The sequence below is a fragment of the Ursus arctos genome, unplaced genomic scaffold (genome assembly GCF_023065955.2).
Source record: "Ursus arctos isolate Adak ecotype North America unplaced genomic scaffold, UrsArc2.0 scaffold_17, whole genome shotgun sequence".
NCBI lineage: Eukaryota > Metazoa > Chordata > Mammalia > Carnivora > Ursidae > Ursus > Ursus arctos.
The window spans coordinates 34,497,962-34,520,625 of NW_026622841.1; the positions used below are offsets into that span (position 1 = coordinate 34,497,962).

General features: G+C 36.5%; 1 protein-coding gene across 8 annotated transcripts in view; it reads right to left on the reverse strand.

Annotated features, from left to right (window-relative positions):
• KIAA1328 (KIAA1328 ortholog) overlaps window positions 1-22,664 on the reverse strand; it is a 335,798-nt gene that overhangs the window by 213,945 nt on the left and 99,189 nt on the right. For all 8 annotated transcript variants that reach the window (XM_026496213.4, XM_057313119.1, XM_026496212.4 and 5 more), the window contains one exon: window positions 463-590. In XM_026496213.4, coding sequence (XP_026351998.4) covers window positions 463-590 — 128 coding nt within the window. The remainder of the gene's footprint in view (window positions 1-462; window positions 591-22,664) is intronic.

The following is a 22,664-nucleotide window of genomic DNA, read 5'->3' on the forward strand; positions in this document are numbered from 1 at the left end:
TACAAACATAAAATTATGCAAAATATTCCAATTTTCTCCAATTAAATATTTCATAAGTCGCCAAGTTACTTTTATTATTCTAAAAATGTAAACTTGAGTTAGGAAAGGCTCATTAGTGTTTTCCATAAAGACAATGAGTAACAAACAGCCCACCTGATCTTCTTCATTAAGCAACAGAGCAGTGAGTTTTCTTTACCATTCCCGCTGTGCTTTATTACAACTAGGAGCTTTCCCACTGACCCACAGCCTGCTTCAAGTAATCATTCCTGACCTCTGGGCCCCAGGAACAGGAGATGAAAAAAAAAAAAAAAAGAAGAAGAAATGATACTAACTCAATCCTATGCTATACTTACATGCTTTAAGACAATGTTATAGTCTGTGACTCAAAGTAAAGGCAAATGATTCTTCTGACATCTTGGTGATCCATTAAAGTCAAGAAAAGGTAAAAATAAAGACACTTACCTGTTGTTCCTGCATTCTAGCAGCACCAAGTTCTGAGAGAGACATGGTGAGCTTCTCTTGCTGTTCTGATAGATATTTCTGATAGAGACTTAGAAGTTCTTGGCATTCTCTATACTGTAGCTGAAGAGGTGAGATTGCAAATTAAGGGAAAAAACTGAATAAATTGATTCAAACTGTATCTATCAGTGCTGCTTTTCAGATTCCAATAAAAAAAAGAGAGACAAAAATGCAACCATATTTGGTGAGAGCGCAAGTAGATGAACACAGTACATCTATCCAAAAAAAAAAAACAACCAGTAATTCGCAAAGAGAGTAGCAATGGTCATCTCATTTGAAGAGAAATTTCTCTCTCAAATCTTTACATGTGAATGGATAAAAACAAACATACAAAAGAATGAAGTTAGACTCCTATCTCACACAATATACAAAAACTAACTGAAAATGGATCAGTGACCTAAATATAAGAGCTAAAACTGTAAAACTCATAAAAATAAATTTTCATAACCTTGGATTTGCAATGGTCACCTGAAAGTACAGAAACCCAAGAATAAATACATAAACTGGACTTCGAAATTTAAAAAATAAAGCAAAAAAAAAGCCACTTTTGCTTCAAAGGACACTATTAAGAAATTGGAAAAACAACCTCTGGAATGAGAGAAAATATTTGCAAATCATACAGATGATAAGGGACCAGTATTCAGAATATATAAGGACATTGTAGGATTCAACAATAAGGAACCATTTTACCTAATTAAAAATGGGCAATGAACTTGAAGAGACATTTTCCAAAAGAAAATATACAAATGTCCAGGGGCGCCTGGGTGGCACAGCAGTTAAGCATCTGCCTTCGGCTCAGGGCGTGATCCCGGCATTATGGGATCGAGCCCCACATCAGGCTCCTCCGCTATGAGCCTGTTTCTTCCTCTCCCACTCCCCCTGCTTGTGTTCCCTCTCACGCTGGCTGTCTCTATCTCTATCAAAAAAATAAATAAAATCTTTTTAAAAAAAAAAAAAAGGAAATACACAAATGTCCAAGCAGCACAAGAAAATATGCCCAATATCATTAAACATTAGGAAACTGCAAATCAAAACCACAATATGAGATACTACTTTGCCTCTCCAAGGAAGGTTATCATCAAAAAGACTAACAATAAAAAGCTTTGACAAGGATGTGGAAAAATTACAACCCTCCTATATAGCTAATGGGAATGTAACATGGCACTGCTGCTTTGGAAAACAATTTAGCAGTGCCCTCAAACGTTAGGCATTGAGTTACATATAACTCGGCAACTGCACATTTTGGTATAAGCACAGGAGAATAAAAAATACACGTCCACACAAAAACTTGTACGTGAATATTCAGAGTAGCATTCTTCATAATAGTGAAACATTGAAAACAACCCAAATGTCACCAAGTGATAAATGGATAAACTAAATGTGGTATATCTATACAACAAAATACTCTTCAGCCATAAAAGGAAACAACGTATTGCCACCTGCTACAATATGGATGAACTTTGAATACATTATACTAATGAAGACAGATTCAAAAGGCCACATATTGTATGATTTTATTTATATAAAGATGTTGTTGGTTTTTTTTTTGTCATTGTTATTGTTTTAAATACCTATTCCAATGAACTAGGGGAAAGAATACTCAGTTCTAAGTATACAAGACCACAAATAAGTTTTATTCATCCATGTTCACTTTCTGTCCTCTTCTCCAATATTCTGAAGTAAATATTACATGAGAAAAGCTGAAGGAAAAAAAATGTCCAGAATAGGCAAATCCATATAGACAGAAGGTACATTAGTGTTTGCTAGCAGCCAGAGTTGGGGAGGGAGAAGAGGGAACAACTGCTAATGGGTACTGGTTCTGGGGGTCGGTAATGAACATGTTCTGGAATTAGATGGTTGTGTTTGCACAGCTTTTAACCACTGAATTGCATACTTCAGACCAGACTGGGTGCATTCAGAGTGGTATGGCCATAGACTGAATTGGACACTTCAAAAGGGTCAATTTTATTGTGTGTGTTCTATCTCAATAAAACTGCTACAAAAAATGCAGAGTAGAAGTGATAATACTGTTGTGGTAAAAATAATTACTGCCTAATTTACAAAGAAAGTTCTAACCATATTAAACATAAAGAGATCATAATTAGATTTTTGTCTTGTTTTGTTTTTTTATAATGTCAATTAAGTCTATGTTTCATGAATAAAACCATCCTCAGGAAATTTTCTGCCCATATACCTCTCTACATTTTTCATAATCTAATATGAAGAACATAGCAACCTAACTAGGGGTACCCTCTCCTACAGCTCCTCAAACTTGCAAAGTGCTCAAGATGAAGATGCTGATTGGAAAGGTCACCTAACTGAGTAGATCAGGTGTGTGGGAGACAGTTCCATCCAAGAGAGAGTTCTGTTTCTTCTCATTGTGGTAATTTCCTCCCAAGGCCCATTTTTCTTTCAGATCATTTCCAAATCTCCCCCCTTGCACTTCATTATGTACGCTATTGGTATAAAAATTACTGTCCAATGAGATTATTCTGTACAAATACTTTTACAACAGGTCATTATGATTAAGGGTGGGAACAGTATTTCGTAAATGTCAAAAATGGTGACTGGTTTCAGTATTCCTTAACATTTTCATAACCTAATCATCGCCTCTGGGCAGGTTTCTGTTCTAATAACTTTTGCCAATCATGACTGCATAAATAACCAATTGCTTCATTATTCTCATTATTAACCTTTAACAAAAAATGAAGCCAGAGATGACTTGTAGAAGAGGAGCGGTTCTAATAAAAGGATAGATTACTAAGTTTAAAGAATACATTAATTAGAAGAGCTTGTTGAATACTCAGTATCTTAAAAACAATAACAACAGAATGAACAGTGTTCTAAATAAGCTAATATGATTTCAAAGTCAATTTATGTCAGACCAGGCTGGTTCTACATTGCCATGCTTTTTGTCAGTTAGCTTCAAAAGACGAGAATGATGTGTGATGGTCCCAAGAGTTCCTGCCAGCTATGATGTATATAAAAAGAATTTTTTAGTCTGGCTGTTACCATAGGCAGTAATGTTTATAGTAGATGAACATATTAGCTTGGATGCAGAATAAGAATTTTACTCTGGAAAAAGCCAGCACAATTACACAGCCTAAGAGTTAAATGTCAGCATTTGAAGACAAATTATAGGCAAATTCATTTAAACACATGTATGCAGCAGAATATAAAAACAGGCAGTCCTATCCTTAATCATTTTTTTATATCAGTCTTGATTCACCAGATTTTGAAATGTCCCCCTTTTACTGGAAAATCCAAAATATACGTCCAGACAATAATCTTCCTTCCTCCCTTAGACAATGAGACTTCACCCCTCATCTGGAGAGAGAGATTTACGTAAGGAAAATGTGGGTAAAATGCTTTCTTCACTGATGTGGGGGTGGGAACACAGTGAGAAAACAGACATATTTAACTCAATCCTGGCCAAATGACAGAAAAGAATGCAACAGATGCAGAAAATCCAATCTAAGGGAAGGTGTACACCAAACCATGACTAATCTAACATACAGGGAACACCTGGGTGGCTCAGTTGATTAGGGGTCTGCCTTTGGCTCAGGTCATGATCCCAGGGTCCTGGGATTGAGTCCCGCATCAGGCTCCTTGCTCAGTGCGGAGCCTGCATCTCCCTCTGCCTCTCCCACAGCTTGTGCTCTGACAAATAATAAATAAAATCTTAAAAAAAAAAAAAAAAAGAATATAACATACAGGTAATCTGGCCAACCACCATTCAAGAACTGAAAGAAACAGCAGTCATCACAACCTCATCAAAGAAAGAAATCTTCATAAGATAAATAAGTATAAATTAATATTAAGCAAGATCATATCAAAACCTAAACATCAAATTAATTAGCTGAAATAGCTTCTGGAAATGGTCATTTTGTAAAGCTTAAATCCTTAACTCCAAAATGCATTATATAGGTAAGTACAAGTAAAGGTCAAAGTAAATGAATAGGGAGATACGGAGAAAGAAAAAGAGAAAAATCAGAGGTGGAGGGAGAAGGACCAGAGACAGGATATATTACCAGTAGGCTGCCAAAGTAGGAAATGATTGCCTTAAGCTGGAAAATTTCCTCTGGCATAGCAAAGACCACTCTTTTACCCCATCCCACCCTTGTCCTGGATATTTGGGATACTGGGATCTGGTACTTAGTAATCCTGATTTAATACAGAACTCAATGAAGAAAGGTCTATGTGACAAGAAAAAAGGGAGAATCATTAAACTAAAAAACAATAACACATAAAAAGCACAAAAATTCTCCTTTTCTGGAACCATGACTCTTTGGAAAAATGGCTAATTCCCATTCTGTGGTATGGAAAATACAAAGTAAGCTTGAAACATATTGCTATGTTATATTGCAAAAAAAGTGTGCAAAGAGAAATAGATGGGGGCTGGTCAAATGGAATAGAAGCAACCCTGATGGAAACTCTCATTAGTCAAATTTGGGACAATATGAGCATTGGAAGGAGTGACTCTAACAGCAAATTTAATAAATACATATTTACCAGTTCATGGTGATACTTCAAAAAGACAGAAAAGCACGAAAGGGAAAAAAGGTAAAGCCCTTCTTTCCAGAAGAATCCTAGCTAATTACTTGAAAGGAATGGTCAAATTTTAAAAATCACTATTTCATAACCCCTAATGTAATAACTCATTCAGACAAGGATCATTAATGGGGACTGAAACTAGTAGGTGAAAGATTAATAAATAAGATATAAGGTGTCAAGATTACTTAGAGCGAAGAAGAAAATGTGCCTTTAAGTGGTGAAATCTGGTAGTCATTACCCAAAGTGAATTAATTTAAGATCACCAATAGCGAAAAAAGCAAAAATTATATGCCTCCTAATGTACAGAGTAGGCAATACTGCCTATGAAATTGTTGCCAAATGTTTTATTTGAATTATATCAAATCTGTAAATCTAATCCCCATTTCAAAGAAATGAGAACAAAGGAACAAATTAAATTACAGCACAAAGAACCAATCAGACAAATCCAGAATGTGGGAGATTTTGTAAAGAACTCTTCAAGCTCTTCAAAAGTCCATGTCTTGGGGGTTGGAGGTTAGAGACTGAAGACACAATCAAATGCAACCCATGGACATGACTGGACCCTAGCTCAGGGGAAAAATAGCTATAAAAGACATTCTTGGAACAATTAGGGAAATTGGAATATTGATTCAACAGTTGGTATTATAGAATTACTGCTAATTTTGTTAAGTATCATAATGTGGATTATGAAGAGAAATATTCTTATTCTTAGGAAATGAATGTGAAGTATTCTAGGTGACATATGACACTTGACTCAGAAAAAAAAAAGCAAATAAATTTTTATATATGTAAGCAAATAAATTTATTCATATTTATGTAAGTTTATGTAGATATATATTTATGTAGATTTGTAATAAAAATAAAAGCAAATATATGCGAGGACATGAAACAAATATAGCAAAATGTCAACAACTGTGAAATTGAGGTAGCATACATATGGTGGTTCACTGCACTACTCAGTCAACTTTTCTATATATTTGAAAATTGCCAAAATAAATAGTTGCAGAAAAACTTGTTTTGTTGTATTTTTTTGTTTTCTTCATTTTACTATTATTCAGTCTCCTCTTGTCTTTCTACTTCTACCATAAGTTCCATGGGGATAAGCAAAATCGTAAGCATCAGGTCAGACTGCTGAGAGCTCTCTACAACTCCATGTATCCATGGTCATTAAGTCAGGTGACAAACGGTTAGTATGATCTGACAATAGACCTATCCTTTAAGCCAAAGATAGGCATATCCAGGGTAGCAAAAGATCATTTTAAAAAAGCTTGTCAAGATTTCTTCCAGTCATTTAACAAAAGCAGTAATGTAGAGTGACTAGAGCACAGGCTTATGTGTCACCCAACATTCCTGGCTCAAATCTTAATTCTGGCATTCAGTAATAATGTAACTTTGGATAAGTAACTTCTCTGACATCCTCATCTGGAGATGATAATACCTACCTCACCTCACAGGGCAACTATGAATATAAATGAGCTAATAAATGAAAAGCACTTAGCATAGCGCAGAGCACAGAGCATACGTTCAATAGATTTTTTGAAAAGAGATCAAGGGCACAAGAGATAAAAAGTGTTAGCAAGGATGTAGAGAAAAGGGAATTCTGGCGTGCTGTTGGTGGGAATGTAAATTGGTACAGCCACTATGAAAAACAGTATGGAAGTTCCCCCCAAAATTAAAAATAGATGTACTATATATGATTTAGCAATCTTATTTCTGGGTATACATCTGAAGGAAATGAAGTCCTATCTTAAAGTGATATCTACGTCCTTAGGTTCATTGCAGCGTTATTTACAATAGTCAAGACATGGAAGCAACCTAAATGTCTGTCAACAGATGGAGTTAAAAATGTGAAACACAGAAACACACACAGGAATATTATTCAGGTTTAAAAAAGAAATTAGTCTTCCTACTTGCAATAATATGGATGAACCCTGAGGACATTATGCTAAGTGAAATAAGTCAGACTGAGAAAGACAAATACTCTATGATCTTATCTATACGTAGAATCTAAAAAGCTGAACTTATAAAAACAGAAGGTAGATCGGTAGTTGCTAATGGCTGGGGGTTGGAGGATATGAGTGATGGTGGTATACTAACTTCCAGTTTTAAGATGCATAAGTTCTGGGGAATCTAATATGCAGCATGTTAACTACAGTTAATAATAGGTACCATATATCCTTGAAAGTTGCTGAAAGAACAGATCTTAAGTGTTCTCAGCACACACACACACACACACACACACACACACACACACAAATAAGGGAGGTAATGGATGTGTAAACTAACCTTATTATGGTAACCATTCTGTAACATAAACATATATGAAATCATCACGCTGTACACCTTAAACTTACACAATGTTATATGTCAAATATATCTCAATAAAGGGGGAAAATGATATCAAGGGGAGGGGAAAATGATATCAAGGGGCTGAGAAAGAGATTTAAACAAATAAGGATAACATGTTCTAGGAGAAGCATTTAAACACAGGATACAATTGAGATTTTTTTTTTTTTTTAAAGTGGGGGTATGTGGTCATTTTGACAATACTGCAGGGGGGCAGTAAGGAAAGACCAAAGCAGAGCAGATGTGAGCCCAGCAATGAATTTTGGAAAAAGAGTATATTGATGCACTGGATAGGCAGGATGGGGGCGGACCCTCAGCTAAAAAATCATCAGGAGCAAAGGCATGGAGAAATGAAACTGATATGCACACTAAGGGAACTGTGAGTAGCACAGCATGGATGGTTAACTGGTCATAAGTAGGAAGAATGTGTCAAAGAGGCTGCAGAGGCAAACAGGGGCCAGATCTGGAATGTTATACTAAGTTATTGAATTTTATTTCTATATAATGCATTGATGTCTTACAACCAATTTGCATTTTATAAAGATATCTTTGGTAGGCATGTGAAGGGTGGACTGGAAAACTTAAGACCAGAATTAAAGCAAACAGTTAGAAACTTGCTACAACAGTCTAAGCAAGAGACACAAGAGACCTGAAATTGAACGGTGGTAGAAATTAGGGGGGTTGGGGTTTTAAAGGGAAATTTAAGACATTGTCAGTTAATGAACTGGCTGACAAGATGTATTACTAGATGCACAGTTCCCTTTAACAAGACGGAGAATACACAATAAAGCAAAGGTTTGGGCGAAGGGGGAGCAAGCTTTAGACACAACGAGTTGGAGATGCTTGGGGAGCATTCACTTGAGATGGTTGATGCAGGACCCTTGGATCCTGGGGCCTGGAATTCAGAAAAGAGGTCTCAGTAGAAATAGAGAATTTGAGAGTTAATCACTTTTATGTGGTGGCTGAACACATGAGTGTGTAACATTGTCCAAGGAATGTGTGGTTTCATTCATTCATCTGTTAATTCATTTTTTCATTCAACAATAAGCTCCAGAGAGCAGGAATATTCATGTTTTGTTTATTGCCAAATTCCTTAGCCTACATAATATGTAATCAATAAATATTTATTGAATAAACACATTTACTGAGTATATTAACATTTGAGACTGTGCCAGATGCTAGACATATAGTGATAAACAACAGCAACACTATCTCCTTCAGGGAGCTTATCATCCAGGAGAAAGGCAGGTAATCAAACACATATTTACAATAACGAATGATGGAAATAATGGCAAGAACATTATGTCGTGCTATGCTAGCACTCCCCAAGGAAACAAGTGACTGAAGAACAAGGGAAAGCCACCTGCAGAAAGAAATCTTCTCAATGAAAGGAGACAAGGGGGTCAATATAACAATGACATATAAAGCGCAGGCCAATGAAAGGAGACAAGGGGGCCAATATAACAATGACATATAAAGGAATCAATAAAAAAGATGTCGTCAACTGTGTCCAGAGCAGCAGAGTCCATACCCGTTAAAGACGGAGAGCTGAGGAGGCTACTGGTAACCCTTGCCAGAACACAAGTCTGACATTACTTAGTTAGTCACCATCTCCCCCATTGTTTTGGTAGACGCAGTTATGTTATTTCTCACATCAAAAAGAGAAGTTTCTGGCTTCTGGACAAAAAGAGATGTTTTACTCAGGGTCACCTTGAGACAAAAACAGGTGACCATGAGGGTCCAACTGCAATGCAATCCATTTAGTCGCAAGATTCCCAGGGAATATAAAGACCTCGAAGATTTTCACTTATGGCAGGTATTCCCTTTACTCTGAACACCTATACACGACGTAATATATAAAGAGAGCATATACTGTGTATTCTACTTAGAATGTTTTACCTATTCTTATACCTACAAAATTCCTGATTATCCTTTCAAATTTACCCTTATGCCCTCTCGTCCTTCATCTCTGAACTCCCAGGCAGAGTTAAACACCTTTATTATAGTAAATAACATACAGCTAAAATTATTTGATATTACTACCACCTGAAGTGGCCTGTGTGCTCCTGGAAATCCTAGTATATTAATTTTGGTACCTCTCTAGTATACAGCAGGCACTTCAAAAACGTTAGTGAAATGAACAAAGTAAAGGGGTGTCTATTGAATTTCATGCTTGTTTTGGGTTGGGAATTCAAACAAACCATAGACAGGCCATATATTCTTTAAACTCACCAAGAGGATGGCTAAAAAAATACTGATTCATTAAAAACATAAAGTTGTCTTTATCTCATGAGATTTCCCATCTTGAAGCAAATATGGCTTCTGACCAAGTCATATTTCTCACCTCACAATCATTTCCTCTTCCCCCCTTTCAAAAAAAATATACACTGTCTGAGATGAACAGAAGTCCAAATTACATAACTAGTTTGGTACTCCATGACAATATATGCAATTAAAAATGGATTATTGGTAAAAGAAAAACTGATACTAAGATGAATTGATTAGCAGAGCTAGATAAGAACTTCACATAAATGTTTGTACCCTTTTATTAAGTTGTGCTCTGTGCTGGAGTACAATCCAGGGATGAAAGTCTGAAATTTTCCTTTTAATTAAATGGCAAATTCAGTGCAAGGCCGCAGTATTCTTCAATTTCCTGATGATTGTAATCTGTTGGGGAGAGGAACAAATCTCCAAAACAAACAGGGAAAAACTCAGTATTCTGGACATTTACAAAAGAAGAGAAATGCCTCACCCAGTTTCTTCTGGAAACAGCAACAAAAACAGGAGCCACAGAAAGATATCTAATTAGAGTAATTAACTAGCTTTTTTAGTTTTCTAAGCATCATAGTTTCTACCTTACTTTCTGCAGAGTTGCAAAACAGGATGGGGCTGAAACAGACTCAGAACTTAGCTACGTCAGAGTTTGTCTTTGCTCAGATCAGCAGACCCTGAGGTTTCAGGAAACCAACCACACAATGAGACTGGAGGTTTAAGGGGAAGGACACTTAGACACAATTAAAAGTTCATATTCAGATATCCTAAAAGGCAGGCAATTAATGTGCCAGACTGACCAGAATTTTGATTTCTTTCGAGTTTCCTTTTCACATGATACTCTCACACAAGCATTCATGGTAGACATTAAAGACAAGGCTGCAAAAACAGCTCTATTGAAAGCCATGCATTTTTCTTGCTTCTAACTTGCTTAAAAATTTATCTTTTGTTTAAAGGTTCCATGTTTCAGCTACACCCAAAGGAGAAGTATTTTCTCCATTTGGAAGGCTGCTTTAAATCGTTCAGACTTTTTTGAGTTACAGGAACTAGTTCAGAATTGCAGAAAAAGAAGGCTGTCATCTCACCCCGCCCCCAACCATTATAAGGTGAACTGTGGTAACAATGATTAACACTTGAAAATTTCCAGTTTCGGGGCACATTGGTGGCTCAGTCTGTTATACATCTGCTTTCGATTCAGGTCATGATCCCAGGACCCTGGGATGGAGCCCTGCATCGGGCTCCCTGCTCAGTGGGGAGTCTGCTTCTCCCTCTGCCTCTCCCCCTGGCTTGTGCTCTCCATCTTTCATACATACATACATACATAAAAAAAATATTTTTTAAAAAAGAAGAAAATTTCCAGTTTCAGAAAGGGTATATTCCTGACAATACACACCACTGAAAACTGTCTGCACACCAAGTTTTCTAGACTCTGAATGGCCAGTAAGTTGTGTGTATAATGCTTTGTGAGCAGAGCTAAACATACCAAGCTGGTGGGAGCTACTAGCTAGCCATGAGGAACACGCTAAAAGCTCCTTAGAACTCATTTCATTCTGCTTCCTATCTTCAAGCTGGAGAGTTTCATTCTTGTCATTAAATTAAAACCCTCCATGAACTATCAATATCAATATACATAATACTTCCCTTTCTTCATATTCCTTTCTCTACTTGAACTATTTATGCTACTATGTAAGACCATTCATTTCCAAGTGGAAATGTAAACTGAGTTTAAGAGATCCCTTGTTCTTCTTTTTTAAACTAAGGAATCCACTGGTATTGTATTTTCCTCATACAGTTCATCTTCCAGCTCTTACAATTTTTGTGTTTGTCATCTCTCACTTCTTCAGATTCCTCAGTAGAGTTCTGAGAGTCAGATATAAAATAAATGCTTATTACCAGGAATAGATACCTGCGTTAGAGCATCTGTGGATGGCTTTACTTGGGGGCAGGGCACTTCTAAGTGTTTTAAAGACATTGTACTTAATTCTCATCAAAAGGAAAAAACCATTAAGTACTATTATTAGTCTCATTTTACAAATAAATTTATTGTACAGAACGGTTAACAATTTACCTAAGGTTACTCTGTCAGTGAGCTAGGATTTGGAGTAAAGTCCTAGACTAGCTCAGTGTTTCCTAGACAGTAATGCACCCAGAAATCACCTGTGAATCTTGTTAGAAAGCAGATACTGATTCAGTAGATCTGAGGTAGGGCCCAAGATTCTACATTTTTAACAAGCTTCCTTCTGAGTGATCCTGATGGCTGTTCTGGGAAGTTGAGTATGCATGTCTTTCTAATTACCCTCCCTCTTCCTCGGTTTCAGTGGGAAAAAGCCTGTTCTCCTTTATACCAAAGTATATAACACACTATCCGACTCCTCTTCTTCCCTTTCACCCATCTTTAGAGTATGATGGGCTTTTTTCTCTCCTTTGGTCAACTTCTTTTGTTTTGGAAAGAAGCATATAAAAAATAAAATAGGAGATATGAAATAACCCATTTTCTTCTTTAGAAGGAAACAATATTCTGGATTTTCAGAGCACTATAACATTTCTATTGTGACTGGCTGCTGAAGTAATAACAATTAGCAAACACTACCTATAGGGTTTGAGAATTTATACTGGGGGAAGAGTCCATGGGAAATGTAAGCGACCACATTTTTCTCTTCTACTTTCAAATATCCAACCTCTACCTTGCCCAAGCACACTGTTAAGCCTATGTCTGCAGTATGATTTCTGAATTCAGTCTAACTTTGCCAGACCATTAGCTATGACCTTGGGGGACAGCACTCTCGCCAGAGTTGCACGTACTTTTTCATGAAGTATGAAAATATGACCCAGTATAATAATTCTAAGTAAAAATCAAACGATGTCCATATAACAGTATTGATAACTAGAGTGAAAAAGGAGATTCCTTATAGAATGGAATCACACCCAACATTTTAAGGTTAAACTGGAAAAAGTGTAGGAGTATCTCATTTCTTGCCTCTTTGAAAGTGACGGAGTCTACTGCTCACAAATGTAAATTATTGCTCAGAGAAAAATTAAGTAACTTCTATGTGCAGGTTTATTATCTAAATTCAGCAAATGCTGCAAAGACTGAAGGTAATAAAGCATTTTATGAACAACTTCACTTCACTGGTTCCTAATATAATTGAGCTTATGTGGACTGTTTAGCAGAATGATATTTTAAAAACTGGTAAAGAACCAGATTATTTGCTTGACCCTCCACTCAAGAAATGTTACAGAAAAATAGCTCAAAACATTCAAGGAGAAAAGTTTTACAGTGTCATTAAAATCATGAGTTAGGTTTTGACTTAACTATTTTAACACTATTGACTACTAAATAAATTAATCTAAGAGGCCACATTTAAAAGAACAATCCCTGAGACCTAGGTTTTTTTTTTTAAATTTAATCTATATACGCTTAACAAAAGAGAATTGGATCTATCATAAAATTCAAAAGTAATGAACAGAATAGTTAAAGCCAATGATTTCTACTATATTTTTTGACTGTTTTAAACAGTTCCACCAGGAAGCAGAAACTTTCTATAGTCTCTGCCTACTAAAACAATGCACCCATGTCTGCATTGGGAGGAGGGAAAATAGCCTCTTTTGCACTAAGGTAAGTCATCTAACTATAATAGGATGAGTTTAGAAAGTTGAGTCAATGTCAATAGCCAAAAAAAAAAAAATTTTTTTTTTGAAGTAGACTCCATGTCCAGCATGGAGCCCAATGCAGGACTCAAATTCACGACCCTGAGATCAAGACCTGAGCTGAAATCAAGAGTTGGATGAATGCTTAACAGACTAAGTCACTCAGGTGCCCTGGCTAAAAAAAAAAAATTTTAAGAAAAAAGATATTAGTACAGTGGGATTCCTGGTTCCATGTAAGATGGAATAAACATAATTTTCCCTATTTCTCTCACTGAGTACAATTAAAACCCTGGACACCATATATAAAACAAACATAAGAATACTGAAAGATGGAGAGAAGATGGTAGAGGCTAGGGGCCTCAGAACCTGGAGAACAACATGGTGGTGTTTCGCCTACTTTTTTTTTTTTTTTTTTTTTTTGCTTCAAATATCTTAGGCTGGGTGTTAGAGAAGTCAACAACCCAGAAATGCCAATGGACAGAGACATACTCAAAATATCTAAGAAAAGCCTGTTCCACTAGCCAAAAAAGGGGGGGAAAGGATGCCTAACAAAATGGAAAACTTTTAGGCAAGAACTGCCTTACTCTAGCCAAGTTGCACAGAAAACCACTGCAATCTCACCCGTACCTCCAGGCTAAGCGAAAAGCCTGGATCTCTAGGTGTTCCTCTATCCCATATCCCCTTCTCTGCTGGGGTGCTATCAGAGAAGACTGAGTGGGGAGCCAGGATTTTAATTCCTATCTGACAGTAATGGCTCCCTCCTCCACCTTGTTCAGACTCATGATTATTAGTAGAAGCCTCACAGGGAGCCTGGATTTCAACTCCCATCTAGCTTTAATGAAGTGTCCCTCCCTGGTGGGGTGGTGTAAGCGGAAGCTGAGTGGAAAGCCAAGACTTTCACATTAGCAGCAGTAACAGTGGAGGCCATTTGGGAAGCTCCCGCCCTTCTCAGCCAGGGTGGTATCAGCAGAGGTCTACGGAAGAGCTGAGCCTTCATCCCCACCTAAAATTAAAGAGGGGAAGCCTCTTCTTTTCCCCCTGGTGTGATGTCAGAAAAGATGTGCTACAAGGGATGACTTAAGTAAGACTATATCAGAACACCCAAATGCCTAGAATGCAATTAAAAATCACTTGCCATACCAAGAGCCAGGATAATCTCAACTTGAATGAGAAAAGACAATCAACAGATGCCAATACTGAAATGACACAGATGTTGGAATTATCTGACAAGGATTTTAAAGCAGCCATCATGAAATGCTTCAATAAACAATTACAGACATGCTTGAATCAAATGAAAACAATCTCAGCAAAGAAATATAAAATATAAAGAATGATCAAATGGGAATTTTAGAGCTGAAAAACACAATAACCAGTATAAAAACTTATTGGATAGGCTCAACAACAGAATGGAGAGGACACAGCAAAGAACTGGTGAAGTTGAAGAGAGAACAATACACATTATCCAATCAGAACAAAAGAGAGAAAATAGGCTGAAAAAGAAAATGAACAGAACCTCAGGGATGTGTGGGACTATAATAAAAGATACAGCATTTGCATCATTGGAGTCCTAGAAGGAGAGCAGAAAGAGGGTAGAGCTGGAAAAATATATTAAGAACTAATACCTGAAAAATTTCCAAATTTGGCAAGAGTCAAGAAGTAGAGCAAGCCCCAACAGTATAAACCCAAAGAAATCCGTGTCAAGACACATCATAACCAAACTTCTGAAAACCAAAGATGAAAAATCTTGAAAGCAAGAGAGAAGCAGCACTTATTTAAAGGGGGGAAAATCAAATGATGGTGTATTTTCATCACAAAACATAGGGGCCAAAAGGAAGTGGAACATTTCTCAAGTGCTAAAAGAACGATCAACCCAGAATTCTATATCTAGCAAAAATATCCTTCAAAAGTGCAGAAGAAATCAAGAAATTCTCAAAGGAAGGACATCTAATGGAATTTAGATCTATTCTAAAAGAATAACAAAACGTTCTCTACAAAGGAAGGAAATGAAGGAAGAAATTTTGGAATCTCAGGAAGGAAGAAAGAACAGAAGAGTACAACTATGGCCAAATAGGCTTTCCTTCACCTCTTAAATTTTCTAAATTATGCTTGACAGTTGAAACATAAATTATAACATTGTCTGATGGGGATAAAGAAGAAACTTATAATGGAAAAACTCGGGAGTAATAGCTTAAGCAACTGCATTTGGAATAAAAAATTTTACTCATTTTTAAATACAACCTGAAAGTATTTCTCTAAAACAAGCATTTCATAAATATTTCACTGAAAAGGCAGATGGCCAACATGATCTTATTAAATGTCCCCAACTTCTTCACAACTCCCATCTCAATACATCATTCTCTCAGGTCTCAGCATTTGACGAATGTTGAATGAATGAGGGAAGGAGTGAATGAATGGATGCTTTCTAAGACAAACTTTTCCATCGTGTTTCTGACTTGACTCTCTTTCATGTCATCTGGATACTGTCCTATAAATTATTTTATCTTTCCCATGATCTCAACAGCTTCTGGTTCCTTTGCATAAGCCTTCAACTAAGTGCACTGTAAGAAAAGCCCTCCTCAAACAATACTTTCTTAAGCTGCCAATATCTCTCTCTCCTCCAAAACTCTAAAAGATTAATCTGTACTTACTGACTCAACTTCCTCATTCCAATTTAATTTTTGGCCCAGTATCATAAGTTTTTCTGTTCTGTTGCATTTTTTAAAAAGATTTTGTTTATTTGAGAGAGAGAGTGAAAGAGAGAGCACAGAAGCAGGGTGAGGGGCAGAGGGAGAAGCAGACTCTCTGCTGAGCGGGGAGCCTGATGCAGGGCTCCCGGGACTCCAGGATCGTGACCTGAGCCAAAGGCAGACGCTTAACTGACTAAGCCACCCAGGTGCCCCTGTCCTGTCACATTTTTACGGTATGTTCATGACAAATATCCTCTAATCTATTAATTGCTAAATATAACAACCTGACTTGGGGTTTTATCCTCTTTGCTGAGCACTTTCTTCCTCTTCAAAGATCTCCTCTCCTGGTTTTTGAGTTACTGGCCCAATCTGCTTTCTCCTTACTGATTGCTCCTTTTTAACTTTCTTTCACTGGCTTTCCCCCTTCTTTTACTCACCATTAAAGATAATGTTCTGGAACTTACTGTTTTCACTACCTCTTCCCATAACCTTATATTCAAGAAGAGCAGTGTAATGTGAGGTTCTAGAGCAGTCCCACATTAGAAACATGATTATTACACAGAAGAGTATATGCACGATTTTGTGACTTACATGGCTTATAAAACATTAAGTAAGATTATTGCTAAAGCTCCAACTTCTCAAATTGTTCTCAGTATCTTCAAATCATATGGTTGGATTTTTATACTTAAATATCAAAAGTTTACTGCTCCAAACAAGTTTTAACATCGTACTACTGTTTAGAGCATCATCAAATATTGTTGAATGATGTCACTTTAATATAAAGAAAGTGCTAATACATACCACTTTCATTTGAAGGAAATATAAAATTTACTTTACTACAGAATAACATTTGACAAATAGTTCCTGACTTGATTACCCTCTGAAGTGAATCCAGAATGACACATAGTATACAAATGAATTAAGTTAGGGTTACCCATATATAATAAAAAAGAAATCACATTGAATAAATTAAGGACTATATTATCCATCAAAGTAAAATTTCTTCTTTTTTTCCAACCGGCATCAAAAAGATTACAGTAATATTTAATTTTCTAACAGACAAATAAATTGTTTTCTAGTTCCATCTGTATCACTTGTGTAACTGTTTAAAAAAAAACTTAAAAGTGGGGTGCCTGGGTGGCGCAGTTGGTTAGGCTTCCGACTCTTAGTTTTGACTCAGGACGTGGTCTCAGGGTTGTGAGATTGAGCTCTGCATAAGGCTCCATGCTCAGCACAGGCTTTGCTTGAGATTCTCTGCCTTTGCCCCTCCCCCCACTTGCACATACATTCTCTCTCAGGTAAATAAAATCTTTAAAAAAATTTTAAAAACTTAAAAGCAATGAAAAATGCTAAATAACCCCCCATACTAGTAAACTCACTGACATGACATGACATGTTCATAGGAACAGAATAAAGACTATAAGCACTACATTACTTTAATATATCTTTCCCTTAGTTGAGGTAATGGCTCTGAAATATATAGAAGATACAGAAATGATAGACTGTGTTTGAAAATATGCAAATCACCATACAGGCATCAACAGGTATTAATGCTGAAGAAATCAAGAAAAATATCTAAGAAAGGTTTAATAATGAAAGTAGTTATGTAATTAAATAAATACTGCAAAAAAATTTTAGTCCTTTTATTCAAGCCAAATCTATCCTTTTACAATAGATATGTATTCAAAGTTGAATTACAATGACCTTCATACATGTGTCAGGTACTAATTATCTGACACTCCCTTTCAATATACCAGTCCCAAACAAACAAGGCAGGCATTCTACACATCTTTTCCCTGGCACATCATTAGCTCCTTCAACTCAAAAAGGCGTTTTATGTAAAGATGCCCATGGGCCATGATGCCTACACCCAGTGAGCAGTCTGTGTAGCACTATACCAAATCCTGATAGGGCTTAAGGAAGTAAATTTGTTTTGGCAGCATTTCTAGGGATGCTTCCTGGAATAAAATCTGGGAGTGTTCTGTCTCTAGGAAATGGTAGAGGATTTTTAAATTTATGTATTTGTCCATCCAAATGCCAGTGAAATTTCCCTTTTAATAAGTAGCTGGAGTCATGATAATGTGGCTGAAAATATTCACTCCCCAGAATACAGACATAATCTCCCAGCTATATGCTCCAATTTCTATCATACACAAGAGATCGATTAAAAATGAAATGCAAGCTCCACTGGGTGGCACAAGACTAAGCCACAGGAAAAGTTACTTACCACTAAAAATTATTTTGCCTTTTGTTTTCCCATTTAAAGAAATATATTTAGATTACAAAATTAAAACAAATAAAAGTAACGCTGCATAATTTAGCTGTCGTTTTCTACCAAATTGCTTATAACTGTAACCATAAAATGATAATAATCTACCATATGTGCAGCTGCAAAACGAAGAAAAGCACTGGTCAGTGCTGTTGCGAAATGTGAACCTACTACTCCCCCTGGTGCCTGTGCAGCTGAATTGCAATAAAATAAAAAGTTCCATTTCTCCAAGAGGGAAACCTCACGAACTGTTAGTTCTGCTATAACACTTGTTCTGAAAACATAAAAAATTTTATGTGTGCTTGATGTATTCAGAAATAATATGCGCAAAATGTGACTATCACCCACGAGAAATACTAGACGCAGCAGAAAACAGCACACAGCTGACCCAAGCCCAGTACGAATACAAACACATGCACGCAAGTCGCACACCTCAGACATGCATCAGCTAGGATCCCAGTCCTGTGTTAGGAGCCACACCCACCCACAGCTAGTGTCACAACTTCCCATCCAATCTCCTCAACCCTTCTACATTTTATAGTAACTCGCAAGGTGCAATCCTTTCCGTGTCTACTTCCACCGGCATTTTGAATGTATTTTCAAGGTAATGTACTGGATTCATTGTAGTATTCACGCATGTTTTCATTTCTTAGTATGCATAAAACTATGCTATCATTTTTTAAATGTTTCCCTTTCTAAAAAAATGTTTCATTGATGATGTTTTTAAGTGTTGTGCCTCTAAACTCATATTTCCCATAAGCCCTGTGGAGTTTGGGGGGCGTAGTTTGATGACTTTTAAAAATGCATATGGCTTCTTATAGCAGAAATAACTATACAATAAATAGTAAAATTTAAATTCTCTACTATATTTGTGTATAGGGCAAGAGTTATTACAAATAATTATCTAAACTTTATAAGTTAAAAAAGTGTGTTTTATGTGTCTATTTCCACGGAAGTATTATTGACTCTTTCTCTTTTTAGAAAGGCTTCATCTTCAGTTATAGACCTTTATAAAAATTCAGAAGGAAAAAAATTTATACACACACACATTGCCACTTGTCCCATTCAAGCTATTAATCATACCAAATAATTGGTGCCCCTGCTCTAATTTGGCAACCAAATGCTTTCTAGAAGTCTGAGGTGAAAAAAGGTCCAACTGACTCAAAAAAACACCTTGTTTTGTGTTCCTATGCATTCAAAACTTGAATCAGCCAAAAAGTTGCATAAGAAAAATTAGCAATCTGGGGCACCTGGGTAGCTCAGTCGTTAAGCGTCTGCCTTCGGCTCAGGGCGTGATCCCAGGCATTCTGGGATCGAGCCCCACATCAGGTTCCTCTGCTGGGAGCCTGCTTCTTCCTCTCCCACTCCCACAGCTTGTCTCTCTCTCACTGACTGTCTCTCTCACTGGCTGTCTCTGTGTCAAATAAATAAATAAAATCTTAAAAAAAAAAGAAAAGAAAAGAAAAATAAGCAATCTGTTAAGGAGACCAGAGTTCAATGAAATACAAACAGCCCAAAGAGATGTTCTCACCAAAGATAAATGCAGTTTTCTTATAGGCCTTCCATTTTTCTGAAAAATACCAGTATTACACTTAGATAAAAGGGAAGCCAGGATAAAACCTTGAGGAATTCATAATCCTTCACATAGTTATCACTCTTGTGTACAACTAATATTTCACAATCACAAGTGCCTACCATCCTTATCAGAGGTATACCTCAACATTAGCAGTTCGTCTGGGTTTAACTTTTCCACATTATCGACCTGTTGTATACAGAGAAAAACTTGCTGTTAGGCAGGAAGTCTACTAGCGTGGTTCATGAACAGCAGCATCGGTATCACCTGGGACCTTGCAAGAAATGCAAATGTCCTGGGTCCCTTTCCAGATACGGATCAGAGTCTACATTTTATTAAGCTGCCCAGGTGATGAATGTACATATTAAAGTCTGAGGACCACTGATCTAAAGTACTGTGATCAAGTCCCCGGCTCTGTATCTGCCCATCTTGCACTTCTACAGAGTTAAGAAAAGCAGCTTTCCCCTACCACAAAATCATAGCTTTATCATAGCGAATTAACTAGAATTTTTTCTTTTTTAATTTACTGCTATTTTGCTAGTCTTTCACCCTTGTTAGAACACAATCTGTTTGGAGTACAATAAGTAAGGATGGATAAAATGGATTGCAAAAGATATGTGGGATAAAATTGATTCAATATGACTAAATATTAATTCCTAAAAAGGCAGAGTTTCATACATAAGTATGTATAAAATATATGTTTTTTTTTTTTACATATACATGCAAAGCAGGCAACATTTGTGCAGTAGAAAGCTTAGCAAATCATGCTTATGTCACATGCCCAGGACATATTTCATTAATTAGATAAACATTTTAAAAAACTAGAGAGAGTTAATGTTTTCTTCTTCATTTGGATATGAAAACACCCGAGTATCCTAGTTACAATGAATTAAAAACTACAGAAGAAAAGGTTTAATAATGATAGCTTTGTAAGATTTGGTATGACAGGACTACCACAGAGTGTTACTGAAAACCATTATAGATCTCATTAGAACACGCATATTGTCAAAAAATTTTAAATGCCAAGCACCCAGGAATTGTCTAGTAAAATGACCCCTATTCTTGCAAGCTATCTTCCCTGACCTCTTCCATGCACACACAGAGTATATACTTAACAGAGTAGCCTGGGTGTTACATTAGGACAAGGAGCTGCAAAGTGCTGAAGGATATACCCTCTATTCTCTTTTTTGTGGGTGTGCTTTTTATAATTAAAATATATTTGACATATAACACTTTGTAATTTTTTTTATTGAAATATACTTGACATCTTATGCTGTGTCTATTTAAGGTATACAACAGGTTAACTTGATACATTTATATACTGTAATATAATCGCCACTATGGTGATAGCACCTCTATCACACCACTTAACTATCACTTCTATTTTGTGGTGGGAATAATTAAGATCCAGTCTCTTAGCAAGTCTGGCAATTACAATACCACACTGTTGTCTATATTCACTGTGCATTAGATTTCCAGGACTTATTTATCTACTAGTTGTAAGTTTTCCTATCTTCTTGGTCTGTTTCTTACAAGTCCATCCTGTGCATGCTGCAGAATCCTTAGAAAGGACGACCAGTACCCCCCCCCAAATAACCACATATGCAACAATAACAACAAAAGCAATGAAACAAAGACTAACATCACCCCAACCCAAACTAAACCAAACCCTAAATCCCCATTAACCAACTACATGGTTCCAGATACCACCAGGTGTCAGAGGGCCATATGCTATGTGGGATGACAAAGATGGCATTATCTGGGTAGCTTTTCATGAAAGCTTTGGGAAAAGCCCATTTTCCTTAAGATATAAACTGAAAAGCCTTACCAAAAGAGCTCCAAATCTGTTTTATTAAATAAAAACTTCAGGTCTGGGTAAATGGGGAAAGGGAAAAAGGGAACAGGAAAGCAGAGTAAAGGAAAATATAGAAGGAAGAAATATGTATGCTCAGATAAATTGAAAAAAGTTAAAAATAAAAATGCAAAAATAAATTTCTTCTTATTTTGCTGCTTTTGTTTTACTCAGAAAGATAAAGATACAAAATCTTGAAGTGAAATGTTGGAATTCTGAACACAAGTATTAAAGATCAGAATCAGCAAGACAGGAAAACAAAATAAACAACTGTGCTGGGTAATAAAAGCACAAAATAGAGATGAAGACAGAGAAGGGAGACCTGTTGGATGGAGATCTCATTTTGGGTGGATGATTTCCACCCAAACTTTGGCAAACTTTTCTTGTTTGCCAAATAGTACTTAGGTTTTGTGGGCCATATAGTCTCCTGCAAATAAACTCTGTCACTGTGGTGCAAAAGAGCTATAGATAAAACATAACCAAATAAGCATGACTGTGTTCCAATAAAACTTTATTTACAAAAGTAGGCAATATCCTGGATCAGTAGGCTGTAGTCTGGAACCTCTGCTATAGCCTAGCTGAGAACTGGAAAGACTATGGCTGTACCTTCCCTGGGGTTTATGAAAAACAGATGTGAAGAACAATGAGTGAGAATCACTTGACCTTCAGCAAGAAGGTGGTTTCTAAGATCACTGTGACTGGTTTTAAGAGTGATTAGCTCTTTGAAAATTAACTTGGACTAATTTTTAAATAAAAGCTCATATTTATTACACAGCTTATTTCATTATATTGCAATGACATATAATTTTCCTTTCCCTAAGCTTCATCCTTGTTACTTTCATTGATTTTTATAAAGAAACAATTCTTCACTGGAAGTGTTACCCAGAGCATGTAGGCAAGAAAAAGAATTTAGGCATCCAAATCAGAAAGGAAGAAGTAAAACTG